The following is an 11,891-nucleotide window of genomic DNA, read 5'->3' on the forward strand; positions in this document are numbered from 1 at the left end:
GATTAAAGAGTTCAGATTTCAGTCCCCAGCAGTTGGCACCAAGCACGATCACAAAAACTACATGCCAATTATGTGATTTTAAACATAACTGGCTTAAATTAGCCCCTGGCTATCAGAACTGGACATTAAAAAGAGGCACACAAGAGCCAAGACAAATTCTCTCTCTTAAGTACTTAAAACAGAATACATGTATGGGAACTGTTGCGTTACTCAGAATATCCCACACCTGTTCAACATTCATACACCAGGCCTCTACTACAAATACAGTCTATGCAGACCATTAATCAAGGTAAGAATAATAAATCCAAATTCCAAAACTTTGTTTCTTCTGTGGTTATCTGTTATAACTGAAAGCTCAGCTTAACAGAGTTACAACCATTTATGAAGGTCTCATTTTCTAGTTTATGCCAGAGTCTTTTTTTTTTGCTATGTTTGAACAGTGTACAATTATTGTTAACTACAAACAAAAAAGTGAGAGAAGAATGCAAGGCCTATAAGGGGCAAAATGAAGACCAAGAGTTAGATTTTTTCCTATAAAAGGAGATCTAAGACTGCACGTTTTTAGTTGTTTTTGAAACTGCCATAAGCTTGAGAAAGGGGTGAATGTTAAAAATGCCTTCTTTTGCAGTTTTGTTGAGATGGACAATTCTGGTAAAATAACACAATAATCTGCGATAATAACACTTACTATTTATTATAAGATAGAAGAGGGAATTCAATTGGCATGAGCTTTCAAAGAAAGCAAATTCACTAAAATTCAGATTTTGGGATCTCACACCTATAGCTGAATCATTTCTTAAATGGGACAGGCTAGGTCTCACATTGGCAATGCTCAGCAAAACAAATGGGCCGCATTTCATTTGTGTTTTGGATTCGTTAGCACTGTCGTGGTGGAATTATTCAAGAATATTTGTGCCCCCCCCACAGCCTCCACTTTGACCCACTTGTTCTTTATAAAGCCACTCCAATACAGGGTGTTTGGAGCCGAATTTTACCTGCACTTGGACAGTTACAGGTGTCCAGTCTGTATTTCTAACGCACAATTCCACTGAATCTGGACTATTTTGCCCCAGTGTAGGGAGCCTAGCAGGTTGTTCTCTACTTCGTAGATACTCCCTAGCTAAAATCCATGTTCCCAAACCACACTTTTTTTTTTTGTAAATTCGGATCATGGTCTCCAAATAGCAAGATCCTAGCACTTCTAGGAGCCTACTTCTTGTTTCCCCTTGCCCGGTCATTCTGTTGTACATCGCCTTTCTTTAAGCCACTGAAGCCGAGCAAAAAAAAAAAGGGTGTCAACTCAAAATGCGGACTGCAGTTTTAAAAATAGTGCAACTGCACGTGATCGGAATAGACAAGGCAAGGGGAGGAAAGCGAAAGAAAAAACAGGAGTGGCCCCTAACTGCAAACAACAAAAACGCATTCAAAAAAAGAAGGGGGGGGGGCTAGTAGCGCAGTTGCTGGTTACCCACCATCTTGCAGTCATCCAGGGCTCTCTGGGTCTTGTAGGCGCCCTCCGAGGTGCTGCCTCGGCGCTCACCGTCCCTGCCGTGCAGCGGCGTTTTGCTGATCTGGAAGATCGAGCCCGTGGACCTGGGGCGCTTTTTGCGCCCATTCGGTGCAGAACTCATTCATACACATCCACCAAGCAGAAGCTGCTGCTACGCTCAGCCCAGGCGGGGCGGGCAAAGGTTGCCTTTTGTGTTTCTCCCCCACCACGCCAGCCACCGGCGGCGGCGGCCGCACCGCGTCGAGGAGTCCAAAGAGGGATCCAGAATCCCTTCCCGCTCTTTCCCCGCCGCTCTCCTCACAGATGCCCAGGCTGCTGCTGCTGGCGCTCCCGAGAGCCCGCCGCTTGCAGAGGAGCCGAGGAGGCGAGCGCCCTGCCTTGCAGCATCTCGTCGTCGGCTTTACAGCAGCCAGGCAGGGGCGAGGAGGGATGCTAAGCAACTTCTTCCCTTCTCAGCAGCACGAGCAGCATTGCAATCCCCTGAGCCAAGAGCTCATGGCTGGCACGCCGAGCCTGCCCGCCTGTCTCCTCCTCTCGACAGCGCTTCCCGGGCAGGCGGAATCCAAGGGGTGCTCTTTGCTAAGCCGCGCTTCCATTCAGAAGGGCGGGAGGGAGAGGCAGCCTCTTTTCAAGCCCTGGGGAGCCGCTCCTTCGTGTCCTCCGAGCAGACCGCCAGCTCCTGCCTTCCCCCCCTCCCGCCCGGCCGCTGCAGAACAGAAGGGGAGCGGATGCATGTGCGCGTGTCTCTCTCTCGCGCTCTCTTTCTCTTGCCGGCCTTGGCCACGCGCAGGCGCGCGCCCCGAGCTGGGGATTCGTTTCCCAGGGCTCTAATTGTTCGCCTCTAATAGCGCGCCTGGAGGGGGCTCACCGAAGGCTCCCTCGGCTGAAGAGCCCTACGGGAAGCCTACAGGGGGAGGGAGGGAGAGGGCTGCGGGGTGGGGGGGGAGCCTCTCCCAACTGTGCGGCGCAGCTGTCAAGAAAGTTAGCACCCACACATCATCCCAAAAAAGAGCAGACAGTCATCCTGGGGGGTTTCTTCCCAACCCTCCTCCCCTCCAAAACGACGAAAATGGACCCTGCAAATTCGAAAAGCCGGTGAGTAAATTTGGGCCAGCAGTTTCACAGACACCCTCCCCTGAGACTGAACCACATTCGAGTCCTCTCCCTCCCCCATGATTTCACACTTTTTACCTGTCCCAGAGGCAGCCAGTTAGGTCAAGCAATGCCATCCAGACCAGGGGGGCCACAGCAGGTGGTTTAAAGAAAGAGACACACAGCAGATTGGTCAAGATTTACTCTCGCGAAGAAATCAGCTCACTTCTTCTAGGGAAGACATACACATCAGGTTTTCTTTCCTAACCTACTAATCCAAAAACGGATGACTAGAGAATGGGCTGCTGGGCAAACTGATGGTGGGGGGTGGTTTGGAGCATATGGGCATCCCAGGTGAAAAATTGTAATGCCGCTCTTTCCCACCTACTTATGTGCACAGACCTTTTCAGGGAGTCACTTGCATATACTGTGGAATGATTCAGCACTGACATCACAGAAGACTTCCAGTATGTATCACACAGGCGTCACTTTCTCGCCTGCAAAATGTTTAAACAGTCTTCCCTCTGCCCCCAATATTTAGCCCTGCTCACATGGGCCACCTAGCTTTGCTTATAGCAGAAGACTAAAATTCAGAGCCATCCAATGAAGATAATTAGCAACAGATTCAGGACTGTTGAGAAGATGACATACTTAGCACAACACATGGTAAGCATACAGAATTCGCAACCATCACAAAATTGGGATATGACCAGTAGTTCCAATGGCTGTAGAAAACACTGGGGAAATCCACATCCAGGAGAGCTAAGTGGAACCTTCATGGGCAGATGCAGACAAGTAATAAAGGAAAGGCGTTACTTCCATGCCTTGTTCATGACACCCCAGATGCCTCTGGTTGACTGGATGTTAGATGGAGCTTAGTCTGATCCAGTCAGGCAGTTCAGTCAGCAAGTGAACTTCCTACCTGAAATATGTGCTTATGGTATTATGGACTATTTCAGTTTACCAAGACACTTGGAAACTAAGAGGAGAAAGGCACAAATGGTTTCAGACTTTTCTTCCAGACAGAATGTACAGAGCGGTTATTAATGATGCTGAGTTGACTATTTTGGGACTGATATTGTGAAGTCCCACAGTGGTTAGAGTTATACTCACTTTTTAAAATATCTGGGTTTAGCTACTACAGGAGCCTGTCCAAAGCTTTGGAGTTTTATGCTATCAGTATCTGATGAGATGTGGCTTTGAGCTTGTTATGTATGTAGAATCATGTCAAATATCTGGGTATTCCTATTTAGCTCATTGGAGCCGGAAGAACAGAGCTTGGAGAACTAGGGACAATGGGCAGCAGGATCCTGATACCGGCTGCCTTGTATCAGTCATAGGGCCCCGGCCAGTTTGAACGGTCCAATAACCTACTAGCGTGGAAACCCAGGGTTGTATATAGTTACAGCCCCATCAGCTGGTTAGCCAGTTTTGTTAGAGCAGCCATCTACCATGCTGCCTCTAATAAATATAATATTCCGAGTCCGGTACAAGGTGCTGGTCATTACCTTTAAAGCCCTATATGGCCTAGGACCTGCCTACCTTAGGGACCGTCTCTCCCCACACGTTCCCCAGAGAGTACTAAGATCAGGCTCGCAAAATCTGCTAGTAATCCCCGGGCCAAAGGAGGCCCGTCTGAAATCCACCAGGGATCGGGCCTTCTCGGTAACGGCACCTTACTGGTGGAACCAGCTGCCGGAAGAGGTAAGGGCCCTGCGGGACCTAGGGCAGTTCCGCAGGGCCTGCAAGACAGTCCTCTTCCGGCTGGCCTACAACAACTAACTGACACTGAGAATCTTTGGATGGAGCTAGAATGCATTTGATAGACCGCTGCTTTTTTATGTTTTACGTTTTACTAAATTATTGTTTTAACTGTTGTTATTTAACTGTTTTTAAGCCAAACCTATGTAAGTTTTATATGTTGTAAGCTGCCCTGAGCCACCTCGGTGGGAAGGGCGGGATATAAATCGAAATATAAATAAAGAGCTGTTATCACTGTTACCTCGTCTCCTCGATGCTTTGAACCCACTATATTACAGAGCATGCGAATAAGCAGACAGAATGTGAGGGTAACATCTGACCCAACTGATTTGAGGAATCTATCAGTCTTTGCCTGATGGACGTATCTGCTCCAACCAGAAAAAAAATTGCAGGGTATGGTGACTGGGGCTAGCCCTGATTGGTGATGCACTCTGAACACTGTTGTACACTACTGATGCTATAACTATGATTATGCCAGCATCCTGTCCTATTCCTTTGTTTTTATTTATCTATTTAATGTCTTAATAAAAGGTATTACAAAGCTTTTGCTTTTGGATCAGCCTCTTTATAGTTGCCAAAAGGCACTTTCAAAGCGAAACCACATCAGACAATTTCTGGAGAATAACTTTTCAAATGTCTGTGGGGACCCAATTTACGTTAAGACTGGAGAGTGAGGAAGGAGCTCCTTCCTGTCTCCTCCTCTGTCCTATTTTCCCATGCTAAAATGGCCTGGCTGGGGGCAGGGAAGGGACAATATGCTCCATTTTGGAGTTGTGTGTGCAGCCCACATCACAACCCTGAGCCAACCTGGGCCCCTGCAGAATTCTTTAAAAAAATGGTTCCCTTGAGCTGTGTGGCTGTGGGGAAAGTGAGTCAGGTCCAAGACTTGGTCCTAACCCATTAGAGATCATATGTAATCCCACCACTTGATCTGTATTATAACCCTCAGTGATCTTTCAGATAAGCCAGATGTATGAAAATATATAGGGCCAGGCTAACATTTTGAAAAACCCAGAAGTAGGGTTGCTAAAATGATTTTTTGTTTTTTTGTTTTGTTTTGCATGGCTCCTGTGCTTTTGTCTGCTGTGAAACAGACAGAAAGAAGCAGTGGTTGTTTTTCCTGCACAGATGTGAAGAGATGGGAAAAGGTTCACCTTCCACATTTCTTCCTGTCATGCAGCTATTAAAGCCTGTTATGCCACTGGAACCTTGCCAGAAAAATTGACAGCCTACTCAGAAGAGTCAGGAACAAAGGAAAAATCAATGTGTATAGTAAAGATATTAAGAGGTGGTTTCTTTGATAGGAAACTAACATTTCAATTGAAATTCCAGAAATCCTGTAAAGCCAGACTCTTTAAAAAGGAAAGGGTGAGGGGATACTCTTTGTGTTTGTGAATGGTGATTCTAGTGTCCTGGAAAACATTTTCATATGTACGCATCTTTGTAGTCTCATTAATTATTATGCCAAAATATTAAGCTTATACTTAATGCTTATTCTTATAATTTGTTCTAAATGCAAGTTACTTTATATATCACTGTCGTTTTTCTCTCTCCTTTCCCATTTTCTCTCTGACTGCATTCACAGACAAACTTCAGTTTGTGGTGAGAATCAGCAAGGAAATCCTATGGCTTGGCCTCCTTCCCATGTTTGTGTGGACAGAAAATAAAATTAAAAAAAAAACCCTTCCTGGTTGTATGTAACAGTAGTGTGTTATGGGTTCCAAACTGGCTGAAATGACAAATTGTTGCTTGCTGTCTTGCCTACAAACCAGAATTCTGAACTATAGTTTAATATTGATAACCAAACCATAGTTTATAGGGAAACGAAGAGTAAGGCCGGTTGTGAAGAAAAAATACAATGGGCTCTAGAAGGAGGCTCTAGGCAAGTACCTACCACGCTGGCTGTCTTCCCATCCACCCAAGTGAAGGCATTAACTTCTCCCCACTTCAAGGGGAGTTTATCTCTGCTATCTAGAGAGCAGCTATAAATCCAAATAATCTCCAGTGGTTCCCTAGGAGGAAATTGCATTTTATGTGACTGAGGTCCCATCCCTTCACAGGCTCCACCCATTAAATAACCATGCATTTCCTAACCTGGAGTTGGCAACCCTATCTCCTTCCCTTTATCTACCCCTCTGACTTCAGCTTTCCATCTGCTTTCCCCTCTCTGCAGCCTCTACATAGGCTGTCTTTCTCAACAGGAAGGGAGGGGGCAGGGGGAAACGGGATAAAGTATTCATCATTCTCCTCTCACAGCCCTGTGAGGTGGGTTAGGCTGGAAGTTTGAAACTGGTCCAAAATCACCCAGTCAGGTTCCACAGCAAGGACCTGGGTCCAGTAGACCCTACTCTGAAGTCCTAACGCAGGGGTGGGGAACTTTTTTCTTGCCAAGGGTCACTTAGAAACTTATAACATCATTCGTGGGTCAGCAGGAACTCATAAGCCACACCCCCTGATATTAGCATGTTATCAGCCCGACAGGAAGGGAACAGGGTGGTGGTGGTGGTTGTGGGGAGCCAGGGGCCCTTTGACAGGCTGCTCCTCTTCCCGTTTTCCTGTGCAGGCTACATCCAACGAATGATAATCCTCAGAATTGCCACCACAGTTGGGCTTTTATTTATAACTGATAATCTGAGTGTCATGAAAAAATATAATTAAATAGAACCAGAAAGTCTTACATTTCCCAGCCAAGTTTGAAGAGGAGGAATAGAGCAATCTAGTGGCATTTCTTGCACCCATATCAAACTGAGGTTTGTGGTTGACCAAATATGGAGCAAATATGCTCCATATGAGGAGCATATTGCAAAAAACATAAAGACCAACAATAAAAATTTCTTCAAATATATTAGAAGCAGGAAATCAGCCAGGGAGGCAGTGGGGCCCTTGGATGATCAAGGGGTAAAAGGATTACTGAAGGAGGATAGGGAAATGGCTGAGAAGCTGAATGCATTTTTTGCCGCCATCTTCATTGTGGAAGATGAGAAGTGTCTGCCTGCTCCAGAACCACTAATTTTGGAAGGCGTGTTGAAAGACTTGAGTCAGATTGAAGTGACAAGAGAGGAGGTCCTACAACTGATTGACGAATTAAAAACTTTTAAGTCACCAGGTCCGGATGGCATACATCCAAGAGTTCTGAAGGAACTCAAAGGTGAACTTGTGGATCTCCTGACAAAAATATGTAATCTTTCATTGAAATCTGCCTCCGTTCCTGAGGAAGGAAGCAAATGTCACCCCCATCTTTAAAAAGGGTTCCAGAGGAGATCCGGGAAATTACAGGCCAGTCAGTCTGACTTCAATACCGGGAAAATTGGTAGAAACCATTATCAAGGACAGAATGAGTAGGCACATTGATGAACACAAGTTATTGAGGAAGACTCAGCATGGGTTCTGTAAGGGAAGATCTTGCCTCACTAACCTGTTACAGTTCTTTGAGGGGGTGAACAAAAGTGGACAAAGGGGACCCAATAGATGTTGTTTACCTTGACTTCCAGAAAGCTTTTGATAAAGTTCCTCATCAAAGGCTCTTTAGTAAGCTCGAGAGTCATGGAGTAAAAGGACAGGTCCTCTTGTGGATCAAAAACTGGCTAATTAATAGGAAACAGAGATTGAGTATAAATGGGCAGTCTTCACAGTGGAGGATGGTAAGCAGTTGGGTGCCGCAGGGCTCAATACAGGGTCCCATGCTCTTTAACTTGTTCATTAATGATTTGGAGTTGGGAGTAAGCAGTGAAGTGGCCAAGTTTGCAGATGACACTAAATTGTTCAGGGTGGTGAGAATCAGAGAGGATTGTGAGGCATTCCAAAGAGATCTGTTGAGGCTGAGTGAGTGGGCGTCAACATGGCAGATGAGGTTCAGTGTGGCCAAGTGCAAAGTAATGCACTTGGGGTGGTTGATGGGGTGTGAACTGGCAGAGACTGACCAAGAGAGAGATTTTAGGGTCGTGGTAGGTAACTCACTGAAAATGTCAAGACAGTGTGCGATTGCAATAAAAAAGGCCAACGCCATGCTGGGAATTATTAAGAAGGGAAATGAAAACAAATCAGCCAGTATCATAATGCCCCTGTATAAATCGATGATGTGGTCTCATTTGGAATACTGTGTACAATTCTGGTCACTGCACCTCAAAAAGGATATTATAGCACTGGAAAAAACCAGAAAAGAGCAACTAGAATGATTAAAGGTTTGGAACACTTTCCTTATGAAGAAAGGTTAAAACGCTTGGGGCTCTTTAGCTTGGAGAAACGTCGACTGCGGGGTGACATGATAGAGGTTTACAAGATTATGCACGGGATGGAGAAAACAGAGAAAGAGGTACTTTTCTCCCTTTCTCACAATACAAGAACTCGAGGGCATTCAAGGAAATTGCTGAACAGTCAGGTTAAAACAGATAAAAGGAAGTATTTTTTCACCCAAAGGGTGAACATGTGGAAGTCACTGTCACAGAAGGTGATGGCGGCTACAAGCATAGCCAGCTTTAAGAGGAGACTGGATAAAAATATGGAGCAGAGGTCCATCAGTGGCTATTAGCCAAAGTATATTATTGGAACTGTCTCGGGCAGTGATGTTCTGTATCCTTGGTGCTTGGTGGGGGGGTGCAAAGTGGAAGGGCTTCTAAACCCACTTGTGAACCTCCTGATGGCACTTCGGTTTTGTTTTTGTGTTTTGGCCACTGAGTGTTGGACTGGATTGGCCATTGGCCTGATCCAAAATGGCTTCTCTTATGTTCTTATGCGACATCTACATGTAGACTTTTTATTTTGTTTCTGTATGTCTTTATAAAGACAACAAGAATAATTTTACAGGTACATCCTGGCCATCTCCACTATTTCATTCACAGTCTGCTGCATTTTGCATCAGCAGATATTTTTTTAAAAGCATGTGGCCTGCCCAGGAATCTGTATTAGGACAAATAACATATAGCCATACTTTATCACAAATTTCACAGACATATCTACTTACAATGGTGAAGTGTTCCTTTCAAAACAAATCCTCTAAATGTCTGTCCACAGATGGAGAAAACTGAAGCCATCTGGAATTTCAGAAATATCTTGTGGAGGAGAAAGCACATTGGAATTGCAAAATTTTGTCACATGACATGAATACTCCTAGTAATAATAGGAACAATCATTTTGCCTTATCCAGACAACTCTGACACAAATAGCACAGATATCCCTCTGTGCAAAACCAGACAACTAAATGAAGATCTCACGTTCACTAGGAATTATTATGATAAATGCACACACAATCGTATCATTCATGTCATAACTAGTATACCCATTTCAATGTTGAAATTCTTCCACAAATCACAACCTTGTGATATTATCTAGATTTTTGCTTTGAGAGAAGAACAGAGACAATTTTAGCTTTGTGTTTATCACCTGGGGTTCATTGGTTTCTTCATGAAATTCTGATGAGCCCTTTGGGAACATATCTTTATCTAATTTTATTTTGAAATGTAACATTTAGAAAGTAATGTGTAAGCCACTCTAATTTTTTGGAAAAGGAAAAGGAAAGGAAAGGTCCCCTGTGCAAGCACTAGTCATATCCGCCTCTGGGGTGACGTTGCTTTCACAACGTTTTCACGGCAGACTTTTTACGGGGTGGTTTGCCATTTCCTTCCCCAGTCTCTTACACTTTTCCCCAGCAAGCTGAGTACTCGTTTTACTGACCTCGAAAGGCTGGAAGGCTGAGTCAACCTTGGGTCGGCTACTTGAATCCAGCTTCCGCCGGCATCAAACTCGGGTCGTGAGCAGAGAGTTCAGACCCACAGTACTGCAGTACTGCTGTGAAGGCTCTAAACCTAAATTAAAAAATAAAATAAAATGTAAGGTCACTAAGAGTCTTCAAGTGTCTTCAGAGAACAGAAGGCACAAAAACATAAGACTTTACTTAGAAATATAATTTTGAGTGTGTGTGTGTGCGCATGCGTGCACGTGCCACAAATCCCAGCCCTCTCGTTTGAGAAGCAAACACTAGATCATGGCTGTCTGTGCCATTTTAACAGCATGTTGGTAGGCGAAAAAACCCACAGTATAGTGTTACAATCTGGTCAGACATTATTCTGGGAAATGGGACTGCTGATTCAGGAAATCAGATGATGTCATGCACCAGTAATATTATCACTTCTCCCTGTTAATTTCTAAATCGTCACAGTAGTTAGTTTCAGCAATCTGCTATGAATGTTATTAAAAGTAATACTTAATCCATATTATACCTTATGTATGTTCACATACATGATTTCAGTAATTTACAACAGCCCTATAAGATAGGTAGATTTTCTCATCCTAATATTACAGATAGGTATCTGAGTGAGTCTTAAGGTTACCTAGTGAGCAGATCAGAGGAGGGATTTGAACCAGACTATTCAAGCTTTAAATTCATTCTTTTAGCCAGATCCATTCAGTCAAATTCCTGAAATCCTGCTACATTCTCCCTGATTTTCAAATTCCTGATTAGTTATTTGTATATTTCTTTAGATAATTATATGTCACTTTTAATCCCTATGTGGAACCAGATTACTAATTAATGATGGAGAGCAAAAAGTACACATAAATGCTCTTATAACAGATGAAAAAACCATGTGGCCTGCCCAGGAGTCTGTATTAGGACCACTGCCATTTAGTTTGTTCTTAAGTCCTCTGGAGCAGTGAAGTGCCAAATTTGCAGTGGATATGAAACAGCCAGGATGGTGAAAACCAAAATGAATTGTGCAAAGGTCTAAGAGAGTCTCCAAATGACATGAGTGGGGACCAGTGTGGCAAATTATGTTAATTGTCAGTAAATGTAATGTGATGTGCAGAGGGGGAGGGGGGAAACCATAACCACATATACACATGGGATCTGAAATGGTGGTTACTGACCGGGAAAGAGGTCTTGGTTTCATGGAGGACATTTAAATGAAAATGGATACTTAATTTGAGGTAGCAATGAAAGGGGCAGTTTCGATGCAAGAGATTGTTAGGAAAAGAATTTAAAACAAAACAGATTGCACTGTAATGTCCTTCTATAGCTCTGTGGTGTGGTGTCATTTGAAATAATGTATGGTTTTGTTTGGTCTGACTCAAAATGGACACTGCAGAGCCAGAGTCAATCTTGCTCCCCATGTTATTTAATATAAACATGAAACTGCTGGGAGAGGTCATCTGAGGATTTGAAGTGAGGTGCCACCAATATGTGGATGATATTCATCTCTATTTCTGCTAAACAGCTAAGCCAGGTGGGTCTGTGGAAATCCTGAATAGGTGTCTGGAGAAGTAATGGGGTAGATGAGGGCCAACAAACTGAAGCTCAGTCCGACAAGACTAAGGTGTACTTTGTCAACAGAGAAGCTGATTGGAGAGTCAATCTGTCCTGAAGGGGATTGCATTTCCTCTGAAGCAGCAGGTGCATAGCTTGGAGGGTCACTGGATCCTGGAATAGTTAGAAGTTTAGGTCTTGTCTGTGATACGTAGCTCCTTCTATCAGTTCCAGCTGGTTTGCCAGCTACAAGCATTCCTTGAAGAGTGTGATCTGGCCACAGTAATTCAT

General features: G+C 44.2%; 1 protein-coding gene across 3 annotated transcripts in view; it reads right to left on the reverse strand.

Moving 5' to 3' along the window:
• RGS7BP (regulator of G protein signaling 7 binding protein) overlaps positions 1 to 2,256 on the reverse strand; it is a 76,771-nt gene extending 74,515 nt beyond the window's left edge. For all 3 annotated transcript variants that reach the window (XM_060235920.1, XM_060235919.1, XM_060235921.1), the window contains exon 1: positions 1,473 to 2,256. In XM_060235920.1, the coding sequence (XP_060091903.1) occupies positions 1,473 to 1,615 (143 nt within the window). In that variant the 5' untranslated portion in view covers positions 1,616 to 2,256. The remainder of the gene's footprint in view (positions 1 to 1,472) is intronic.
• Positions 2,257 to 11,891: the final 9,635 nt, after the last annotated feature.

The sequence above is a fragment of the Heteronotia binoei genome, chromosome 4, assembly GCF_032191835.1.
Source record: "Heteronotia binoei isolate CCM8104 ecotype False Entrance Well chromosome 4, APGP_CSIRO_Hbin_v1, whole genome shotgun sequence".
In the NCBI taxonomy this organism is placed as follows: Eukaryota; Metazoa; Chordata; class Lepidosauria; order Squamata; family Gekkonidae; genus Heteronotia; species Heteronotia binoei.